This window comes from Oreochromis niloticus, linkage group LG9 (assembly GCF_001858045.2).
Source record: "Oreochromis niloticus isolate F11D_XX linkage group LG9, O_niloticus_UMD_NMBU, whole genome shotgun sequence".
NCBI classification, from domain to species: Eukaryota; Metazoa; Chordata; class Actinopteri; order Cichliformes; family Cichlidae; genus Oreochromis; species Oreochromis niloticus.
Window position 1 is genome coordinate 5,259,572 of NC_031974.2, and position 24,074 is coordinate 5,283,645.

Here is a 24,074-nt window from a genome sequence, read left to right on the forward strand (position 1 = left end):
AATTCATGGTGGAGAATGGCTGCTCTTCTGAGTTTTGCTGTCTGTAGCCGTATGAATGGAAAACTACACAGATTAGCAGCGGCATAGGCACACATAAAATTTCTTCTGAAATTTTCGCTTTCTAGTTATTATTATTCTCCATCTTCCGCCTAAATTTTGGCACGTATCACGCCCCGCAGTTTTGAGAAAAGCTTCATATATGTTACCTCATTTTGTGCGGCTGGATCTGGAATGGTGTGCTATGACTTTTGGTGTTTATGACTATTATAGTTTTTTAAATATTAATATTTTAGTGAAAATTTTCCCGCGCTCCTCTGCCAAACAGTTTTGACAATAGGGGTACATATGTTACATCATTTTGTGCGGCTGGAGCTGGGCTAGTATGGTGTGACTTTTGGTGTTTATAACTTTTATAGTTTTTGAAATATTTAGATTTTAGTGCAAATTTAGGCCAATTTCTAGGCTCCTGAGAAAGATTCTGCTTTTGGCACCATAGAAACAGACTTCATTTGTGGTGTGTTGGCTCTCTCTAGTGGTATACCGGGAGTAGTACGGCCTAAAGGGCGCCATGCTTGGTGAAAACTACATATCCCACAATTCATAGCATGCCTCTACCGAGTCAAACAATGGCGGACACCACTTCGTTTTATATGTCTTTTATTCGTGTTTCTAGGTCACAAAATACACTTTTAAGATATTTTCAGGTGGGAATGTAGGTGTGTAAACTTCAAATATCTGCTCGTTTTATCAAGACATCCCATATTAGCGACAATTCTCTTAAGTGTTGCTGATAGCCGGCTAGCTAGCTAGCGCCGCTAGCTTAGCTAGCTAGCGCCCCTTCGTGAAAAACCACCCAGGCTTGGCTGATAGTGAGGTGGCTAAAATTTGTTTAATCGCCCGATCGCTCGGCAAGGGTCTGTGTCTTAGCTGGACTTATTTTTCGTTTATATGGGCCGATGATGCTGGTCGATGTGGAAAAAATAACTGAGTTGTTTGGTGGTGGAGCTACAACAGAGGGCAGCTATCCACCGGTGTGTGACAGAAAGGACATGCCGCGAACGAGACATACAAGGCGGTGAGGCTACCGCCGATCGTCCGGTGTTTGCTAACGCGGAGGTCAATCGTGGATCAGGGAAAGCGAAGGCAGGAGCGTGAGGTGAACTGAATTTCAGGTAAGAAGTTATGACCTGCACTCTATTTGGGTCAGATATAAACCGAGTTTAGGTGTAGTTTATTTAGCAACAGTTCTCTTACGTGTTGCTGATAGCCGGCTGGCTGGCTAGCTAGCTAGCTAGCGCCGCTAGCTTAGCTAGCTAGCGCGGCTAGCGACCCTTCGTGAAAAACCACCCAGGCTTGGCTGATAGTGAGGTGGCTAAAATTTGTTTAATCGCCCGATCGCTCGGCAAGGGTCTGTGTCTTAGCTGGACTTATTTTTCGTTTATATGGGCCGATGATGCTGGTCAATGTGGAAAAAATAACTGAGTTGTTTGGTGGTGGAGCTACAACAGAGGGCAGCTATCCACCGGTGTGTGACAGAAAGGACATGCCGCGAACGAGACATACAAGGCGGTGAGGCTACCGCCGATCGACCGGTGTTTGCTAACGCGGAGGTCAATCGTGGATCAGGGAAAGCGAAGGCAGGAGCGTGAGGTGAACTGAATTTCAGGTAAGAAGTTATGACCTGCACTCTATTTGGGTCAGATATAAACCGAGTTTAGGTGTAGTTTATTTTCGTTGTGCTGACTTTTTCAATCACTTACAATAACTCGTACTGCGTGCTAGCTAGCACTACGGAGTTTGTATACAGCTGTGTGCGCGCTAAGTTACCGATGTTACCGATGTTGAACTTTATGACAGCCTCCCCTGTCATTCTCTCGCCTGTTGAAACTTCAGTCATGAAACTGATCAATGATCGGCTTTTCTCTCTTGTTTGTTTATCGCGCTAAACAACAGCAGCACGTTTAAGCTTGATCAGCTGTTGTTAGAATTCTTTTGATTTTAATTTCTAGTATCAGCTGATGTTTGCTGGAGCATGAAGATGAAATCAGGAGATGTCCTTACTGAATCATCAGAGCTGAACTGGTGATGGAGAAACAGGTTTACCCTTAGGTGACATGAATGAGTTGAAGGGAAGTTATGAACTGTTTCTGACAGACAAATATACACCAAGCTCCTTTTTTTGTGTAGCTGACAGCTGGTAACTGTGCAGGGGCGGATCTAGCAAAGCTTTTGCCAGGGGGCCAGGTAGGGCATTAACAGAGAAAGGTGGACACAAAGATATACTTTTCTTTCTTACTCTCATATAAAATATTTAGCTTTTATTAAATAGTTATCTGAATCTTACAACCAAAGTTTGTATAATAATACACAAGATTGGCTGTAGACCATTGTTCATCATTCAGAACACTGTGTAAAAATAACAAAAAACAAAAAGTGAATGCAAAAGTGCATAAATATTTATTGTACGTGTTTGATGTGTGTGGCGGGGCGTGGTCTGCAGTGCCGCTGCAGGGGAGGTGGACCCACCTGAGCGGCACCTGCAATCACGCCTCTCGGCCGTAGTCTGTGCTCTCTCGGCTGTTTTTGGGTGTGTGTCGGGCTGTGAGTTGAAAAGCTACAGCCGGCTGTTTGGGTACACCAACCATGTGTGAAAAGTGGTCCATAACGTAATGCTTCAAAGCGTGTTCATGCAAACATTGTCGGATCTGCCGTGGTACAATGGGACTTCTGCTCATGAACCTGTGTGCACAGCGTCTGCAAATCGGCGCTGTACGAAGTAACTTCATCTTTACACAAAACTGTAAGCTGTTATCTGTGAAGCGTGAGCGGTGTTTGTTTTTACCATAGTTCATGGTGGAGAATGGCTGCTCTTCTGAGTTTTGCTCTCTGTAGCTGTATGAATGGCAAACTACACTGAATAGCAGCGGCATAGGCACACATAAAATTTCTTCTGAAATTTTCGCTTTCTAGTTTATTTGCTACTGTTTTACTTGCATCTATTTGAAAGACTGAGTGTAAACACAAAAAATATTTTATTTTATAAGCTAGAATGTGCAGAAAATAGGTTTAAATGTTAAACAAATTTCTTCCAGTCAGAGAATGTTGCTTTAAGTTTTAAGTAATCAGTAATTAGTTACTGATTACTTTTTTCAAGTAACTTGACCAACACTGCACACAATATTGTAAGATAATAGAGCCCATTTAAAACACATTTCATGTGAGTTACAATAGAAGTGGCACAGCACTGACACTGATAATGACCTCACGATGAACAGCCAAATAAACAGTAACAGGTCTGACAGTTTGACCCAGAAAGTGAACTCTTCTGACATTTTGCTTTTCTTGTGATCAGATGATGGAGTAATGTTTGCTCTGTATGCTGTTTGTGGACGCAGCCAGTAAAGTGTAACTTGCTAAACTTGTATTGGGATAACTAACTCCATAAGCTAAGATTTTGCTATCGCGGCTCAATCGCTTCACAACATTCATGATCTTCTTTTAAACTCTTTTTCTTTCCATCCAGTCTTGCAGCTCTATTGTCATCATCCTTTCCTGAGTATTGCCCTCGCTTTGAAAAAGAAAGAAGGGACTCAGAATTGATGTAATCCTCCCCCCACCTTCAACCCAAGTATGTGTGGTAGTCACTGCTACCACACATACATGTCCTGAACCACGCTCACATACTTCTCTGTCACTTCTGACTTCATCATGCAGTACCACAGTGCCTCTTTTTGCACCCTTTCATGTTTTCACTAGATCTACAAAGACATAGTGAAGCTCTGACTTTCTCAGGAAATTAAAGCTGAATTCTGTGAAGCCTGATCTCAAGCTTTTTAAGTTTGACGCAGCATCCAGAAGAACTTTTGTTCAGATCCCCTGTTTCTCCCACTGTGTTCAAATGAACCCTGACAGGGTAATGTCCCATTGGTCTGCCCCTTTTCTCACAGGAGGACACTTTGTGGGTCTTTTGATGCTTCAACAGATTTTTGTTATGGAAGAAAGACTTTCCACAGTCACCACATACAAATTGTTTAGTACCAGAGTGGACGACCTGATGTCGTTTTAAGCTGCATCTCTGAGTAAAGGTCTTTCCACACTGATCACAGTTGAAAGCTTTAAATTTCGTGTGGATGACCTGATGTTGTTTTAACACGCATCTCCGAGTAAAAGACTTTCCACACTGATCACAGCTGAATGGTTTCACACCGGTGTGGATCAGCTGATGTTTTTTTAAGCTGGATCTATGAGTAAAGGTCTTTCCACACTGATCACAGCTGAATGGTTTCACACCGCTGTGGATCAGCTGATGTGATTTCAAGCTAGCAATCCGAGTAAAAGACATCCCACACTGATCACAGCTGAATGGTTTCACACCGGTGTGGATCAGCTGATGTTTTTTTAAGCTGCATCTCAGAGTAAAAGACTGTTCACAGTTGAAAGGTTTATCTCCACGATGGATGAGCTGATGTCTTTTTGTCCTTTTCTCACAGGAGGACACTTTGTGGGTCTTTTGATGCCTCAGTAGTTCTGTATTATGGATGAAAGACTTTCCACACTGACCACATACAAATGATTTAACTCCAGAGTGGATGAGCTGATGTGAGTTTAAGCTAGTCATGCGAGAAAAAGCCTTTCCACAGTGACCACATACAAATTGTTTAGTACCAGAGTGGATGAGCTGATGTCTTTTTAGGTGACCAATATCAATAAAAGATTTTCCACAGTCACCACATACAAATTGTTTAGTAACAGAGTGGATGAGCTGATGTCTTTTTAGGTAACCAATATCAGTAAAAGATTTTCCACACTGCTCACAGCTGAAAGACTTCTCTCCATTGTGGATGCGCTGATGTGCTTTTAAATTACACATCTGAGTAAAAGACTTTCCACACTGATCACAGCTGAAAGGTTTCTCTCCATTGTGGATGCGCTGATGTCTTTTTAACCTATCAATCCCAGTAAAAGAATTTCCACACTGATCACAGCTGAAAGGTTTAACTTCACTGTGGACGCCCTGATGTTTCTCTAAGTGATCTCTATCCTGAAAAGACTTTCCACACTGATCACAGACAAATGATTTACCTCCAACATGGATCATATAATGTCTCTTTAAGTGACCTTTCTGAGTAAAAGACTTTCCACACTGATCACAGTTGAAAGCTTTAAATTTCGTGTGGACGACCTGATGTGTTTTTAAGCTCCAGCTATGAATAAAGGTCTTCCCACACTGATCACAGCTGAATGGTTTCACACCGGTGTGGATCAGCTGATGTGTTTTCAAGCTACTGAGCTGAGTAAAGGTCTTCCCACACTGATCACAGCTGAATGGTTTCACACCGGTGTGGATAAGCTGATGTGATTTTAAGCTACCGAGCTGAGTAAAGGTCTTCCCACACTGATCACAGCTCAAGCTTCTGTCCTCCCTGTTGGCGCGCTTGCGTCTTCTGGGCTGCTTCATAGCGGGACAAGTCTTTTCCACAGGGATCGCCGCTGGCTCATCTTTACTTGCTAGTGCTGGATGTTTTTGGCTGATATCATCCATGTGCTGAGTTTTCGGCCTGCTTTCACTTCTTTCTCCTGTAATGACAAAGAACCCAAACAGTGACATCAGGTCTATACCTTCAGCTCATCCCCAAGTGCCCCCTCTTACCTCACAAAGAAAAACAGTTTCACCATCTGCCAAACGTCTCAGGTGCCTGGGGACGCTATGCTGTGGTAAATATTTGAAGTGAGCTCATTTTTGGGATAAAAGCAGTAAAAGTTCAACTTGTGAATAAAATATTGGCTTGTGTGACTTCAAAGGTTTTTAGTTTTTACTTTGTTTAAATTTGAAGAACATCACACTTAGAATGTGCAGTTCAGGTTGTATGTGTGAGAGCTGCACAACCAAATCCACACTGACTCAGATTTCCCTCTGATTAACCACGAGGGTGTCACACAGTTATCAAAGTCTGCAGACACTGTCAGCTGCAATCAACACCTTTTATTATAATGCACAGGTGAGTTATAATGCATTTCCACTAGAAGATGGTCCCCTGTTATCTACTTTTTCACAGGCAAGCGTGGGTTAGAGTCTACAGCAGGGTTCTCAGACTCGCGGCCCGTGGGCCATTTGCGGTCCACATCACCTCTTCTTGCATATTGATGTGAAGAAATATTTAAAAAAATATTATTCAATAATGGGAAATGGGAGATGGAAGCATGTATAGACTCGACTGTACACTGTGTTCGTGTTTTCCTCCCAAACATTAAAGTTCTGCTGCAGCCGCCTTTCAATGCCTCTTTCTGTCTCTCGCTAGCAAAGTTGACCCAGACAGTAGTGGTGGGCGGATCGATCCAAATATCGATAGTATCAATCCCAAGTCGGGATCGGGATCGGATCAATACTAGCCTGGTTAGATCGATTCTTTACTTTGAGTTCTGCTTGTTTGCTATGCTGTGCTTTCGGCAAAAACGAAACAGCCAGGTCGCTGGACTCACAGCTCCCGTGTCAGCCGAGAGCAGGCACACTTTGCCCCCCCCCCCTTATGTTTCGGTGTTGCGCTGACACGTCACGTGACTTAGACACTTTGGGGGTTATTAAGTTGTTTACATATTAATTATATTTTTACCAATTGTTTTTGTTGTTGAGAATTTGTAATTTGTGTATTATAGTTTATCAACAGTATTTGATTTAATTTGTTTACTGGTTTGCGTGCACTTAAGATTAAAAAAATAAATAAATAAATAAAAGATCGCCACCACGGCAGACCTGATGGCATTTTCATGCTTTGCAGCATCATTTATTCTTACAATAATCACACGGTTGCTGTAACAGTACATTCAACGTCTTCAGCTCTCCCGCTGGCAGCCGTACACATCACCACCACCAAACCTGCAGCGGCATCGCAGAACACGCCCTGCCCCATACCCCCTCGCCCGCTTCCCCCCACCCCGCGAGCAGGCAAGGGAATCGGCCCGGACCATCGGCGCCCCATGCCCCGGCCCAGCGACGGGGAAGTGTCCACTCTGGCGGTCGCTCGCTCCTCCAGCAGAAGCCCGGGAGCTGGCCTGATGGCCACCCATATGGCAAGCAGAGGCGGCGGAGCAGGAGTGGAAGTGAGCTGGGGCTCAGAGGCAGCTGGGCAGACAGCCGAAGCGGACAGCATGCCGCCCTCAGGCAAGACCCCCGCGAACCTCGACCTCCATCTCCAGCTAGGCAGGTCCCGCTGGCGCGCCAGCCTCCGGCTCACCCCGAGCCGCCCTTACAGTGATCACCCGGTTGCTGTAATCGTAGCCTACATTCAACGGCTGCAGCCCTCCTGCTGCCAGCTGTACACATCAACACCAAAAACAACAACAGCACAAGCAGGGCACCGGTTTTAAGCCGGTGAGGGATCATTGTAGATGCAGTGAAGGTGAGTCAATCTCACCTGCAGCAGCATCGCAGACCACGGCCTGCCACAATAATAAAGCATTTTTTATTTAATTATAAATAAATTATTTCTCCTAATTATGTCCTGGGTTTTAAGTAATTAATAATACAAAAGGAAAAATCACAAAAAACAAACAAATATGCAGTATGGCACACCACTACCAGACAGTAAAGCTAGCTCCTGGCTAGGAGCCCGACACGTAACCCGAAGTATCAGCCATAGGTCTCCTTAACACGGTTCGGAGCCGCAGACCTGGCTGAGGTAATAAGAGAGTGCAAACATGTTGAGGGATTGGCTGTGTTAGTTCGGTGAGAGATTTATTTGGAAAGAAAACAATTTTAATTTGCAGTCGATAACTAATGTGTACACTTATATCTGCCTTTTTATTTTGTTAAATACAAACAAAATTATAGCAAAAGTGCTGCAACGTGTCTGGCCAGAAAGAGCTGTTTATTTGGTAGTTCAATGAAAGGATAGTAAGAGAAAGAGAAAAAAGGAGTTCTTGTTTGCAGTTTTGTCTTGTTATACAATATTTTTAATTAAATAAAACAAACAAAATATTATATTTTTTGAAATATTAGTGAGTGTTTTGTTTCTTTCTTTTTTGTTTGTACTACTTGGACACTAAAGTGCCCCTCCAATGAGATGACGGTGCCAGAAGTGGCCCACGGCTCATTTGAGTTTGAGACCCTGGTCTACAGCATTCTACCCCCCAAGGACACGTAGTCTAATGCCTTTATTTTTCAGGGCCATGCCAACTTAATACTACACTATACGGTTATATGGAATTTTAATTAATATAACTGCAATATCTCAACTCCTCCTCCCTGGAGATAAGGAGAAGGAGTCTCACTATCTGGCTAATGTCTCATGGTGCCTGGGAGTGTCAGTCCAACTCACTCACAATACCCATCTGTGTGTGTGGAATAACCTGTGAAATACATATTTGATGTTTTCCTGTATGTAGAACAAAATCACACAAAATGTACTATAGATATTACTAAAGTGATATTGTCAAAACATATGATCAACATATAAAATAAAGAAATCTCCATCACAACAGTTAACAGCTTACACAAGAAAATACCTCAGAAAGAATATGAAAGAAGAGAAGTGGAAAAGGAAAACAGAGCATTTTTAATGAGGTCATGCTGAGCCTCTTGTCCCGATTGTTTTATGTTGGGCTGAGAACAAACAACCAATACTCACATCAGGTCCAGTCAACAACAATTATGTATTAAGCACATATGTGGGAGACGTACACGATACCACCCTCAGTGTAGTCCAGTAGATCTCAAAGAGGAAGGACGAGAACTTCTTTATTTAAAGGGTTGGACACGCCCAAGATGCGTGAGCAAGTTACATATCATGCATCAGCGACAGTTAGCTGCATCTCCTTTTTACAACACTTAGAATGCTGTTTCGAGACCCTTTCACCCCCAGCTGTCTCCTGTTGTTCGTTATGAGGCCCGTGATCGTGTACGCCACATCCTGAGTACATCCTGTTCTAACCGCCCCTGTGCAGGCACGTATGCAGTTACAAGCAAAACACTTCTTTTAATGTGTTTTAGTTTAAATATTATTTTGCTTCTTGACTGACTGACACTTACTGAAATACTGCTACATGTATATTTCCCACAGTCTCCACATAGATCACTCCACAGACATCACCTTCATATGAAGGGAAACAGAGTTTAACTCAAATGATAAAACATTGACGTACTGAGGCAGACAAACAGAGAGGCTAAACAGAAGGCAGAAATCAAACCAAAATGAGCTAAGAGAGAGAGACCCTGTAGAAAATGATAAAGTTAAGCAACCAATGTAGTTATAACTGACTTACTCTGGATCTCCTCTCAGACTCAGGAGGGGCGAGCTGGTCTGGAGTCGGACCAGCAGAGACAATGGGCTCACTGACCTCCACTCCCCAAGTCAGTCACCACGAGGACAAGTTCTTTGTTTAGAGATGATTTAATCCAAGCTCACCAACAACATCACTCAGCTGTCCTCGTCAGAACTAATAAAATAAAAGCAGTTACATTTAGAGACGTCAGTTTACTAAACATAAACATTGCTCTTTTAGTCTCGTTCACATATTCTGTAAAGATTAAATGACTTAAATCATCACGTGGTTTACAAAAACACTTTTTTTTTCTTTTTCTTTTTTTAATCAAAGTCAGCAAACAATTGCGCATCCAGAAATAACTGTTTTATCTCGTTTGACATGGAAACTTAAAACTACAAAGACACACTGAACGCACCTTCCTACCAGCTGTAACCTAACAGGGGAACGTACGTTCGTCTTCGCAGCTGCAATACATACCTGACAAAAAGCCGTTCATCGATTAGATTTAACACGACGCTTCTCCACAATACTTTGAAACGGGTTCTTCAAAAAGTGCCCATTTTTAAAACGGTGGAAAGACACAGCAAAGAGCACAGTACGCACACCCCTTCTTCTTCGTCTCCTCCCCCTGCTTCTTCGTCTTCTTTCTTTTTTTTAACAAACCTTTATTCAAACATCAGCACAATACAAACTAGAATTAAACAGTACTATATTAAAGGTGTTATGCTTACAAAAAATTGTATACAATAAACAAACAAATAAACATTATTCAGAACCTACAGGGGGAACCTGCTAGGGGGAAAAGATTAACTGATTAAAGCAAAGAATGATTGAAGGATCTTCATTTCTTTTACACACAACCATAGTTTTTATAACTTTTGGATTAGTAGAGTTCTTAATTGAATTAAGATATTGCACAAGCTCATAGGAAAATACATAAAAAGAGGGATGTCTTCCTAAACATTTGGATTTGTGAACATGACATTTAGCCATTAAGATTAACAAGTTAATCACATATCTGCTGTCAATGTTGAAATGTGTTTGGTGTTTGTGTAGACCAAATAATAAATAGTTCCAAAACAGTACAAATCCTTTAAATAGATTTTCTGAGATAAAAACACATAATCTCTGCCAAAAGTCTTGCACAAGGTTACAAAACGAAAAAAGATGCAGAGTAGATTCCTTGCACTTTTGACAAAAGCTACAGTTTGCATCAATGTCTAAATTGAATATGCTTTGAAGATAATCTTTAGCTGGGTAAATTCTGTGTATTAATTTATAATAAATGTCTTTAACTTTGTTGGTAATTAAAAACTGATTAGTTAGATTAGAAATAAAGATCTGATAGATTTATTGTTGTTTATAGAATGCTTAGAAAAGCATATCTTCCAACAAAAGTTTGTATTAAAGATGCCAACGGCCTGTGGAATGAAGTGATATTAGGTTTATTCTTAAAAAGCATTAAAACCTGTGATGATATTGAGCCAAATACTTTTGTATAATCATCACGATTTATAGCTAAATTGAAATGTAGACAAAATTCTTCATAGGAGAAAAGCATACCATTGGAATTGAAAAATTGGTTGACTAAAACAATATTATTCCTAAACCAACATCCTAAGAAGAGAGATTTTCTTCTAAATAAGATATCCTTGTTATTCCAGATATAATAACTGTGTGGAATAAGTTATGCTTCTAAATAAGAGTCCATGTTAAAAAAGCTTGGCGATGAAATGCAGAGATTTTTATAGGGATTTCATCACTATTAAAATTACAAGTAAGGAAAAAATCAGCACCATCTTCCTTAGCAAACATGTACATAGGTATAGTATTCCAAATGGATGTAGGATTAGTAATTAGATTTTTGAACCAATTTATTTTGAATGTGTTATTTAGAGTGTTAAAATCTAACACATTAAGTTCTCCATTGACACAGGAGTTCATAAGAACTGTTTTTTTTCAATTAGTGTGTCCTATTTTTCGAAATAAAGTTGAAAAGTAACTTATCAACCTCTTTTATGAGTTTATTATCAAGGTGAAATGCCAATGCAGCGTATGTAAGACGAGAGATGCCTTCTGCTTTAGTTATTAATACTCTGCCTTTTAATGACAAATCTCTTAAGAGCCACTGAGTAAATCTGTGTTTGAGTTTCTCTAGAATAAGATAAAAATTTTGATCAATTCTTCTTTCCTGGTTTTTGGTTATTATGATACCTAAATAACAAACTTCTTGTTTTATTGGAAGGTTACGCAAAGTCGGTTAGGTAAAATTAGAGCAAATATTTTATAATCATTATTTAATAAGCTATTTGGTCTTATATTATCAATCATTAAGAGGTCCTTATTTGGCTTCTGAAACAACGTGGTCAAACCTTGATTCATCGTAGTGGGAAGTTGTTGGTTTCCTATGCTTCCTGCGAAAACCTCAAGATGAAAGGGAGACAACTCTTCAGAAAAAGTTTTATATAATTCTGCAGTATGATCATCTGTGCCTGGAGATGTATTATTTTTAATAGCCCAATTGCATCTTTGACTTCTTCCAATGAGACAGGTAGATCACATAATATAGAATCTTCTTGGCTGACAGATTTAACATTCAGCGATTCTAAGATCTGGAGGTGATCTGAAGCTTCCTGAGAAAATGTACAGCTATAAAGTTCCTTATAGAAATGACTACAGAGTTTAGAGATTAATCTGTAATCCTCTGTTACCACATTTATCATTAATCTGCTAATATTATGCTTGAGGTTTTCTTTTCTAAGCTGAAGAAATAATAGGAATTGCGCTCACCTTCTTCAAGCCATTTAGATCTGGATCTGATAAAGGCTCCTTTTGCTCTGTCTGAGTATGAGCCATCTAATTTATCTTGTAATTTAGCAAGGTTCAATTTATCCTCTTCAGTTAGTGTCAATTTGAGAGATTGTATTTTCTTCCTCTAATCTTTTGGTTTCACATTAAGGCTGCCAACCTTCCTTAAATATTTGCCAATTCCCAGAAATTCCCAGTTTTTTCCAAACTTTAGATTTTCTTGAGCTATAGGTCAATAGTTTGAGATCAGTTCTCCAGGAGCCTTTTTCACAATGTCTTTCTGTAATAATGAGCTGCTGAGTTTCCAATATGTAGATTTAACAACAGAAGATTTAGGAAAGGAAGATAAATTTATCTTATGCGGCTTTATGATCTGTTGCTGGCGAAGACCATGCACCTACACCTATGCTATCGCTATCAAAACTTTCCGAAAGAAAAAAGAAAAAAAAAAAAAAAAAAACTTTCCGAAAGAAAGGGACAAAGAAATGAAAAAATACGTTATTGGAATGGGGTAGAGATGGCACGATACCACTTTTCAGTGTCCGATACCGATTCCAATATCATAAATTTGGATATCTGCCGATACCGATATGAATCCAATATAGCGTATTTTGTAATCAATAAAACTGTTTTTTATAAATATCTTGGTGCTTTTTTTTTTACAAGTTCATACTCAAGTTTTAAAAAACAAGAGACTAAAGCTATTCTGTTATACCTGTATGCAAAAATTACACTCCACCCAAAACATTTTATAGTTCAGCAATACTGATCAATCTAATACATTTAAACATACACCATCCTCCCTATTCTGGTATTTTAAAGAGTACTTTCCTGCCTAACTAAAAGGGTTGCCAACTCCCAGCAAAAATATTAGGGAACCACTCCCCTTAATCGATGTAATCAACTTTAATTTAATGCAAGTGTAAAACAAATGCACAGAAATCACTTATTTTTCAACAATAATTAAATAGATTCAACATCTTTCTTCAACAGAATTGCAGACTGCACAGATGCACCTATAGAAGTACTATAGGTTACTAGGGTGTATATTAGACTTATTAGTTACTATATACAATAATGGATTTCTATACATTTAATCAGATGACCACTTTTGTTGTAAGATTCAGATAATTATTTATTCAAAGTTTTTAAATGACATAACAAAGAAAAATATTTCTTTGTGCCCCCCTTTCCCTGTTAATGCCCAACCTGGCCCCTGACAAAACTTTACTAGACCCGCCCCTGGACAGTTACCAGCCGTCAGCTATGTAGAAAAGGATCCTGCTGTTATTTGTCTCTCAAAAACAGCTCATAACTTCTCTTCAACTCATTCATGTCACCTAAAAGGTAAACCTGTTTCTCCATCACCTGTTCAGCTCTGTGAATGAGTGAATGAGAGAAGTAGCTGCAACTGCGCAGCAAAGACAGAATAACTCCTGCTTTGTGTCTATTTTTTAATTCTAGCTGAAGTACCGGACAAATCGCTTCCTTTTCACCTCAATATGGAACTCCGATGGCCAATCCAGCTGGGGCTCAATATATCAGTTGTTAAGCTTAACGTGGAAATACTATGCAAACATTCAGGGATGAACTTACACACTTGCTTTACTTCTCCGTGATAGTTTTCCCCGAGATGAAATGCCGCGGTTAGGAAGCATGTAGCGAGGCTCTATCTATCTATCTATCTATCTATCTTCTTCGCATCTTTCCTTCACGTCATGACGTTTTCCATCCATATTAAGGTAAAGTGATCAGGAAAAGGGGATAGGAGGGACTTCTTTTTGGTGCTTTCCCTCAACTCTCCCCCGTCTGCGCTACTGGCTTCGTGTCAGGTGGAATACGCCGGAAATGGGATGGGTCTACAGATAACCACGTGGGTTTCTGCTCCCTGATCTATTTCCTGTGTCTGGAAGGAATTCCAGCTTCATCCCTTCTCTCGGTTTGTGGGTTCTAAGGTAAGAACTGAGCAAACTTTAATGTCAGTTCAGTTAGTCTTGGGTAGATCCTGAATGTGCAAAGCGTGAAACACCGCAACATCCGACCCGTCTGAAATAATCAGAAACCCATCTCCACATTGACACCTACTGGCCATTTCGGCTACCATTACATGTTGATGGATGCTGCTGAGTGACGCAGACGAGCCCTGCACAACCCCAGCAAACTACTTATTATACCAGACTTTCAGTACATGCGGTCAACACGTTTTGGAGAAATCCCGCAAAACAAGGAAAGAAAAATACTAAGACGGTTAACGACAGTAAACTGTGTGCTTCAGCAAAATATTCCATCTTTTATCGTTTGTGTTGCTCAGAATAAATCTATTTAGAAGTCAGTTTATGACGCGAAACACACAAAGAAATGACTGCTGTGTTTACTGTAATAAGCACACAGGTTTACAGCTGGTTTTGCAACGTTGCATGTGTTTGGTTGACTTTTAGCTTTCTGTCAGTTCGTGTCATCGGCTTTGTTCTACACACTGCCAATAAAAGCCAGACGCTGGCGTAGATAATTCCGACAGATCGTCAATTTCACGCACATCTTTAAATCCTCCTCTGCTCAGCAGCCTCTGAACACGAGGAAATCTTCCTGTACTTCACACTGCTGTGGATTTTCCACAGTGAATCTGTCCTTTTATTTATGAGATATTCACACCGGAAGCGCATATTCTTCACGGCTGCGCAGCGCGTGAGTAACGGGTTAGCGTGACAATGACGTCAACCGATTCGGCAATTTCTTTTCAGGTGAAAGTAGAAAAAAGAGCGGATGGAGTCTGAGCTGAATATTTTATCCTGTGTTGTTTAAAAGCAGAGGCGCGTTTATTCAGAGATCTGAATGAATACAGCGCAGTGTGATGCTCTCTCTCCCTCTCTGCTGATGGGAGTCAATGGAGCTCACCATGCACTCTTTGTCTCTCGCTTTCTGTCAAGTAACCGTAGCCATTCAAATATATTTATATATTATTTATATAGCTCCATCATTTTGACTTGATTACGCCAAAGGTTTAAGCCCTGGTCACGTGACCTGGGTGTCGCGATCCACGCTTCGGAAGCTGGACGCTGCTCACTGCTGCAGGTCTCCTGCCGTTTATGGTTTTCACGCTGAAGGAGAACAAACTGAGGAGCAGAGGAGACAAAAGGAGCGCTGACCGCGATCACTGCAGCTCTTTTTAAAGGTCGACTCTCTAAAAAGATCTGCGCATCTACAACGTTGTGTACGGCTCATTGTGTGGAGGCAAGTAGGAGAAATGTGTTATCATAAACACTCTCGTGTCTTTTTTTATTCCCTTTAAAGACTTAGATGCTTAGATTATAAAATATAGCACAGGTTATGTGGTAATACTGTACAGACACGTTTCTACATGTATATGGCTACTAAACACATAAAATAATAGGCTGGTTTTCAGGAGGTTATTAAGCGTGGTAACTGAATCCTACTGGACTGCAGCCGGGAGTGATTCAGGATTTCAGGTTTGTTTTCACAAAATACACAGGCGTTCACATCCAGATTACACTTCAGTTGTGTGATCAGTTGGGCAGATCTCATATATGATTTTTGAAGCTTGCTTCTTTTACTTAAAGAGGAAGGGGAAGATAAATTTATTTTCTCTCAATAACTTTGACATCCTCACTCTTTAATTATTTTAGAATAGTTTGTTTTAACTTGGTAGGGATAAATTGATCACCTTGTTTGTGCACCTGCTGTCACAAACGTCAGTTCTGAAGCTATAATGGGGCACCAAAGTGCAGTTATTCTGTGTATACCTGTTAAGACTTTTGGTTTGATTGGATTTAACCTTCCCTTCTCAAATATTTCCATCTTGCTTTGACTGCAGTTGTAACAACATTGATTCCAGCAGGATTTGTAAAAAAAAATTTTTTGATGGACACACAGAGCTGGACAGCTTTTATTCTGAGGGTTTGGACAGAGTCTGTGTGTGTCTGCATTCACTATGTTCCTCTAATAGAAAATCAATGTGCAGATGTTTATTCCTGCAGTGACTGCTGTTCTTCAGCCTGCAGAAACCATCCTGCAGCTGCTGGAACAAGTCAATCTTCTTAATGTTAATTTGCGTAGGTTCTTTTTTTTTCAAGGATCAAAATGGTTGCCTGACAAAAATGTGTCTTTGTGTCCCACCTTTTCAGCAGGAGGAGAAGAGTCTGACGGAGCAGCAGAGGAACATTTTCATCCACCTGGACTCAGCTGAGTCACTACAGAGGAAACAATGAGTTCAACACAAAAGGTCAGCACAATATCACTGCTAAGCTACAATTATAACTATGTGCACTTTATCGGCTGCTGTTGGTTTTATTACGGTCTCAGGTAACATCAGGCTTAGTGTTGTTATTCTTTCTCAACCTCAGTTTATTCACACATAGAGAATCTCTGAAATCAAAACAAGACAAAAAGATCAGATTTTAATAAGACACGGGAACAAAAACATCAATCAATTAAACAATAATTTTTAAAGCATTTTTTAATTATGGCTCTCTTGTCCTGCATTTCTGCTCATATGTAATTTAGATAAAAGGAGATCATGTTGAAGTCACACTGGTGACACCAGGTCGGCCACCATTTGCACCGGCCCCTCCCTCTGCTGGCCCAGTCCTGGGTCTGCCGTGCCTCCCGTCCTGGGTTTCGGCACCACTGTGAATGACCACGGCAGACCCGGTGACATTACCATGCTTTGCAGCATTCTTCATTAGCACACACATGGTTGTTGTTCACAATGCACACAGAGTTGCAGCTCTTCCGCTGCCAGCTCAACATTACCACAACCACAAGACTCAGTACAATATTTAAGTTGGCGGGGCATGATTACGGATGCCGTGCAGGTGCGTCTGCCTTCCCTGCACGGCACTGCAGGCCACGCCCCTCCACATGGAAAGTATCTCACTTTTCTGTGGGTCAACAGACTCCAACTCTACTGTCTACTGTAGCTAGTGGCAGTCGTATTTTGGGCTGTGCGATATAACAAAATCTCATATCCCGATATAAGAATTCTATCGTCCGATAACGATATAAATTACAAAAATGTAACATTTTCTGTAAATTCTGTGAATCTCGTGCAGCTCGACTTGCGGGAAGTGTTTCCAGCTGGGCATCGTGTACCTGGAGTCGAGTGTTTTAACTGATCCATGAAACGATACATTTTTAGACATAAGTTGTAACGGCCGCCGTTTTCTTTGTTAGTATTTATTACACGGCGTGCTGCGGGGAAAAGCCTGTTCTAACGTTTGAGTCTAAGGTTTATTTTTTAGCTCTTTTTTGCTTCTCATCTGTAAAAACTCTTTCACGTGATTCAGTTTATTTTGAAAAGTCTCAACAGGATCTTGAGCTTTATTGTGAAAGGTGTATGTGGAACATAAACAAGCGGACACGCCGTGGTTTTACCATCGTTGTTGCTAACGACAACGCATAAAAACAAGTGCTTGTCCGTCCATAGTGTGGTTATATAAAATATAAGAGAAAGAGGAAACTTTAAGAAATTAATATAGCCGCTACAGTGACCATCAAAATGATGAAAAAATATTGCCGTAAACAGTTTATTTTGCGACACCACGAAACAAACGATAGCGTAAAATGAAACGATAGACGTTTTTATATCGTCATCCGATATATATCGTTATATCGAACAGCCCTAGTCGTATTTGTGCTCTCTCTCCGTTGAATGAGAAATACCATGGAGAGACTGCTTTTTGTTTATTGTCAGAAATGATGTAAAGTGGCTCTTTAAAGTTTGGGCGCAGCATGCATGTTTGTCACTATCTGCTTATTTAAAACCTATGATGCACAAACAGAAACAAACAAAAGCCTTTAGACTATTCTTCATGGTAAACAGCAGGTCATTGTGCTCAATTCTGTATAAATTAACATATTTTGAAAGACAAACTTTTTTCTAACAAATGAATTTATAACAGAGCATCAGTGATGTTTGGAAGTGAGATGATCTCTCAATATTTTTTTTAGTATAGACAAACAATCAGCAGCTTAATAACAAAATAAAGTAAATGGTGATGAAAGCTGAACTTCCTCTGAGTCACAGGAAGGACTCAGTTGATGTTGTTCTCTTGTTATGATTATTTATTGTAATTATAAAATATGGAAAATACTGAAAAACAAAGAGTTATTTCCAACATGACAGAGTGTTGGCTAACTTAGACTTATGTGGTCAATCTTCGTATGTTAAATTATAAGCTCTACATAAGCAGTCAACGTCGTTGCCAGCATTTATGTTTGTGGGTGTCCTGGTGTTTTATCCGGGTGTTTTATTCCCCCCCTGTATCCTGTTTGTTGTGGCCATTTTTTTTTAGGAGAAACAATATTTGTCTTCTTTGGACATTCTCGTGTGTTCAGTACTTTCCTCAACGAATGTGTCCTTTTATTGATGCTGAGATTAACATTTCTTATATTGAGACCTTGAATTAACTGTACTAGAGAGGCCAGTCACAGTTGTTGCCATAGTTACATGGCACCTGCAGTCAAATCTGCGTGAGTAAATTGATACAGGGACACCAAGTGCTGGTGTTTTGTTAAATTAAAATACTCTGGGAATGCTCTATATTTCACTGGGCTCATCTAATGCATCATAATCCTGATATACCATCGTTCCCTCGAAGCTGGACAGGAAACTCTAGGACTGAGCAGCTCCCTCTGCAGCTGGATCCTTAACTTTCTGTCTGACAGACGCCAAGTGGTCAGACCTCATCCCCCATCACACCGAACACTGGTGCTCCACAGGGGTGTGTACTGAGCCCTCTCCTGTACTAACTCTACAACTACGACTGCAAGGCCACTAACAGCTCCAACATCATTGTGAAGTTTGCGGACGACACTACAGTGGTGGGTCTTATCACCAACGGTGATGAGACGGCTTACAGGGAGGAGGTCAGCGCCCTGACCCACTGGTGTCAAGACAACCATCTCACCCTCAACGTCGCAAAGACAAAGGAGTTGATAGTGGACTTCCGGAGGTGCAGAGAAGTACACACCCCCATCACCATCAACGGCGCCGCTGTGGAGAGAGTGAGCAGCTTCCGCTTCCTTGGTGTACATCTGGCTGAGGATCTTACGTGGTCAGTACACATAAACAAAACAGTGAAGAAGGCGCAGCAGCGCCTCTTCTTTCTCAGGAGACTGAAAAGATTTGGCATGAGCCCCCGCATCCTCAGGACCTTCTATCGCTGTGCCATTGAGAGCATCCTCACTGGATGCATCACCACCTGGTATGGCAACAGCACTGCTTACAACCGCAAAGCTCTCCAGAGAGTAGTGTGGTGCTCTGAACAGATAATTGGAGGTGAGCTTCCCTCCCTCCAAGACATCTACAGGAAGCGGTGCCTGAGGAAAGCGGGGAGGATCATCAAGGACTCCAGTCACCCCAGCCATAAACTGTTCAGACTACTTCCATCAGGAAGGAGGTTCTGCAGCATCCGGTCCCGTACCAGCAGACTGAGAGACAGCTTTTTCCACCAGGCCATCAGACTGCTGAACACTTCATAGACACCTCACCTTCACTACTGGAACTTCAACATTATGCACTCCACACTGTATATAAATGCCACTGTTTTGCACATGTCAACTACCAACCTCTGTATATTTTATATATTTTATTTTATGGTTTACTCTATTTAATTTGTAAAATATGGATACACACACACACACACACACATATACACACACGTTGACATACATATTTAGTATACACATTCAGTAATATGCATACACTCTTATATTGTACGTATATTTATTCATATAATTCCCAGATTTAGCCATTCTTATATTTTGCTTGTTCTTATGTTATTGTACTTTGTACACCTCTGTTGCTTGTGAAGCTCGCACACAAGAATTTTACTTACATGTACTGAACCAGTGTACCTGCACATGTGATGTGACAATAAAAGTTATTTGATTTGATTTGATATATGACCAGGACAATCTCTGAAAAATATTCAAGTAGTTCACAGAATTTCTGCTTGAATTCTCATCTGTACTGAACCTCGCCTTACTATAAACATTGTTTTTGACAGCCTTGATTTTGTTTCAACCTTCAGGTTTAAAACTAGTTTGAAGGAGTTTGAAGTTTCGGTTTGTTCCACGACTGCATTTCACTCACTGCATCTGTTTGTATCTCTGTCACTGCAGGACCAACATGGACTGAGAAGTCAGTGCTCTCAGGAGCCCGACAAACCTCACAGAAGAAAGAGAGAGAAAACATACACCTGTGACGAGTGTGGGAAGGATTTTACTGTAAAGTCTAACCTAAGAAGACATCAAGTGATCCACACTGGAGAGAGACCGTTCAGCTGTGACTTGTGTGGAAAATCTTTTAGTTTGAGGAATACCTTAAAGACACACAAACGCATTCACAGTGGAGTTAAACCATTCAAGTGTAACCTGTGTGGAAAGTGTTTTACTCTAAAGAATAACCTAAATAGTCATACGCTCATCCACACTGGAGAGAAACCATTCAGCTGTGACTTGTGTGGAAAACCTTTTAGACAGAAGAGTGGGCTAAAAATTCACCAACTCATCCACAGTGGAGTTAAGGCTTACAAGTGTGATCAGTGCGGTAAATCTTATACTCGCAATGATGCCTTACAGACTCATCAAGTTTCCCACTCTGGAATTAAGGCGTACAGCTGTGACTTTTGTGGGAAAACCTTTAACAACCTTGGACGCCGAAATAAACACCAACGCATTCACACTGGAGAGGATGTGTACTGCTGTGATCAGTGTGACAAATGGTTTACAACATATGCACACTTACAAATCCACAAAATTACCCACACCGAAGAGAGATCCTATAAATGTGACCTGTGTGAGAAGGCTTTTAAATATCCACATTCCCTGAAAGAACACCAACAGATCCACACCAGAAAGAGACTCTACAAGTGCAGTTACTGTGAGGTATGTATTTTTATTTGTATCTTGTCATTTTAGCCTGACTGTTTGGAACAAGTCTGCTCATTCAATTGTGTTTGCATGTTAGTAATTCTACTGCATTTAAATGGGACACTGGTTGAGTCATCCAATTTTAGTTTCAGTTGTGAATTTGCTTACATTATCAAAATAAAAATTGCATTTTGTAGTACTGGTCATTGTTATGTCTACTATTACTACTGGTAGAATTTGTGACAAAGGGCAGCGAGAAGTCCAACACCCACCGGGAGCGAGTCTGACTTGTTGCCGGTTATATAGACTGTTGTTTAAGGATGGAATGGATGGAATTTATGTGTCTGTGTGTGTGTAGTAGGATTCCAACAGTACCATATTCCTATCCTTCTTGTCAGATGGACCCAGCAGTCAGATCTACTTTTGCACTCAGATTTACAGTGGCCTTATTGCTGTATTGCTTCAGAATTGTGTCAGTATTAGAGTGACGTTATTGTGGAATTACTGTGTTTTTATTATAGTCTTGCTTTTATTGGAGTGTTTTTAATCTACCATTGTTGTGGTACCACTGTATTATTACATTGTTATTATCATGGTATAGGATTGGGCAATTTGCTTGACAGTTCAGTCGTTCTGTTGACCCCAGTGGCGTCGCCAGTGAATGAGGGTACCAGTGCCAGGAAGTTGAGAAGTCTCCAGTTTTGGTAGTGATCTGTAACATAACCTAAATGTTATAATTGAAACCATAAAAATGGTGTAGGGACTCTTTTCTTTCTTTCTTTCTTTCTTTCTTTCTTTCTTTTTTTTTTTTTTTTTTTTTAAGTAACGTTCAGGATAAAAATGTTGAAGCACTGACTTATACTGTCTTTGTGTCTTTGTTTAGAAGCAGAGCGACACAGATGGATCCAGTTCTCAACCCTGTCATCACTGTGGTGGTGGGAAAGACTTTCACTGTGACCTTTGTGGAAAAACTTTCTATCATCAAAGGAACCTAAAAATACATCAACGTGGACATACTGGACAAAAGTTGAACTACTGCAAAAAATGTGGCAGAGGCTTCCCCACACCTAGTGCATTAAAACGCCATGAACTCATTCACAGTGGGGTTAAAAAGCACGTCTGTGACCAGTGTGGGTCATCCTTCACCACTGCAGGTCAGCTTAAAGCACATAAACGAGTCCACACAGGAGAGAAACCATACAAGTGCACATACTGTGACAAAAGCTTCTCACATTCAAATAGCCGTATACTTCATGAACGTACACACATGGAAGGAAACTACAGCTGTGACCAGTGTGACAAAAGCTTCAAGAATCTCAGTTCATACTCCAAACACAAACGATCCCACGCTGTAAATAAACAGTTTCAGTGTGACCAATGTGCAAAAACATTCACTTCATTATCTGCTCTGTGCAAACATCAACATGATCATACAGGGCTGAAATCACTCCCATCATTTGGTCACAGTGAATCCGAAGAGATGAAAATCTCCTCTTCTGGTTGCAGGGAGAGACTTAAAAGCCTTGAGATCAGGCTCCACAGAGTTCAGATGAAATCTCCTGTAAAGGGTGTCAGCTAATATCACAGTTAGATCTGATGAGGTAGTGTTTCTGGGCTTGCAGTGAGTAATGGAGTTCAAATATAAGAATCTGCATATATATATATATATATATATATATATATATATATATATATATATATATATAAAACAAGTATTTTTCCTAGAAGCTCTTCATGCTCCAAAATGTCCCAGTTACATTTTAGTCTCTTCCCTTCAAAACAGTAGTATTTGGTGGTAGTAGTACTTGTGTTATAAAGTTGCAGAAATACCTCTTGTGAGTCAGTGAGCGTGCCTGTGTAGCCATTATTTAATTAGGCTGAAGAACTAATTCTTATTTGCATTGGTGGCTTGCAGAAGGAAAAGCCACTTGAAGAAGTGGGGTTAAGTTGTAATAGATACATTGTATGACTGAGAACTAATTCTGCATTGATTTTGAATATTCAACATGTGGTGAATACTGAAAGGAAGTGTAAGTCTCACAGCACGTATACTGGCATGTTCAGACTTGCTCATAGAAGGAGGGTGAGTGATAGAGATCCATGGAGATAATCCAATAATCAGTGTTTCGAGAAGATTCAATCGTCCTTCCTCCGAACTCTGTGCAGACCAGACACTCCTGGAAGATGGGATTATACTAAGGATTTGCAGTTGGATTATAAAGCAGAGTGCAGGAGGATTAACCATCACCAAACAAATGCAATCCAAGAAATGGATCTGACTTTTCTACTAAGCTCACTGTACTGTACTGGATTGTAAACAGTGAGGAAATCAGGGGACATCATGGAGTTGGTACTTTGACATCTTTTTTCATCAAACATGCAGGGAACAACAAAACATACAGAGCATCTATGCCTCCCCTTTTCTTCACACCACATTCTGGCTTTGACGCTCCTACTCTGTGCTCTCTTTCACAAGCAGTTTCTGATGCGGCAGAACACGACACCGCACCAGACTTCCCTTCACCATCAAGCAGCGAGTCAAAGGAGTGACAGGTGTATTGTTCGTACCGCTCCAACTCTGAGCACTATCTGTTTCAGTGCACCTACTTCAGTCAACTGACTACAGGTCAGAAGTGCACGTGGGTGCAGACTAATAAGAAGTGTTGGCACTGTGGCTATGACCACTAGGATGCAAGGTGTTGACTTAAAAGGACGTGAAAGCAATGTAAAGAGACCCACCTGGATGGCCTCTTATGCTGTGAATGTACGTAGTAGTGGTGGATAAGCAGAGGAAGACAGCCGTGGTGAAAGATCTAGCTGTGCCAAGTGAGGAGAACATCAGATTATCCACGCTGGAGTGAAACCTTTCAACTGCGATCAATGTTGCAAGTCCTTTGGTCAGATTAGCATCTTAAATTTGCATAAGCTTATCTAAGCTGGAGTTAAACCTTTAAGTTGTGCTCAGAGTGGAAAGTCTTCTGCTAGTTTTTATCATGTTTTTATCACGTTAAAATGACGTTAACACCATAACTGCAGTTGAACTGAATAACAATAATGCAAACTGCAGATGTAAGCATTATTGTGCTGACCTTTGTGGAAAAACATTCAGAGTG

The 24,074-nt window shown here is 40.6% G+C and overlaps 2 protein-coding genes across 9 annotated transcripts; one reads left to right on the forward strand and one right to left on the reverse strand.

Annotated features, from left to right (window-relative positions):
* Positions 1–1,152: 1,152 nt before the first annotated feature.
* Positions 1,153–22,642, forward strand: LOC100706246 (zinc finger protein 271). 7 transcript variants are annotated; one of them, XM_019352928.2, is made up of 4 exons: positions 1,153–1,172; positions 16,212–16,309; positions 20,212–20,976; positions 21,845–22,642. In XM_019352928.2, exons 2-4 carry the CDS (start codon positions 16,292–16,294, stop codon positions 22,538–22,540), a joined length of 1,479 nt encoding a protein of 492 aa, XP_019208473.1. In that variant the 5' UTR covers positions 1,153–1,172; positions 16,212–16,291; the 3' UTR covers positions 22,541–22,642. The 7 variants fall into 7 exon arrangements, with proteins under 7 accessions (XP_019208473.1, XP_025766080.1, XP_025766083.1 ...); XM_025910295.1 differs by lacking the exon at positions 1,153–1,172 and adding an exon at positions 13,006–14,024; XM_025910298.1 differs by lacking the exon at positions 1,153–1,172 and adding an exon at positions 13,006–14,024 and having other exon boundaries at positions 21,848–22,642.
* LOC102080177 (gastrula zinc finger protein XlCGF26.1) lies at positions 3,113–10,307 on the reverse strand. Of its 2 annotated transcripts, XM_019352913.2 has the most exons (3): positions 9,739–10,307; positions 9,259–9,432; positions 3,113–5,577 (listed from the first exon to the last, which is right to left on the reverse strand). In XM_019352913.2, exon 3 carries the CDS (start codon positions 5,540–5,542, stop codon positions 3,797–3,799), a length of 1,746 nt encoding a protein of 581 aa, XP_019208458.1. In that variant the 5' UTR covers positions 5,543–5,577; positions 9,259–9,432; positions 9,739–10,307; the 3' UTR covers positions 3,113–3,796. The 2 variants fall into 2 exon arrangements, with proteins under 2 accessions (XP_019208458.1, XP_019208457.1); XM_019352912.2 differs by lacking the exons at positions 9,259–9,432; positions 9,739–10,307 and adding an exon at positions 8,625–8,988.
* Positions 22,643–24,074: the final 1,432 nt, after the last annotated feature.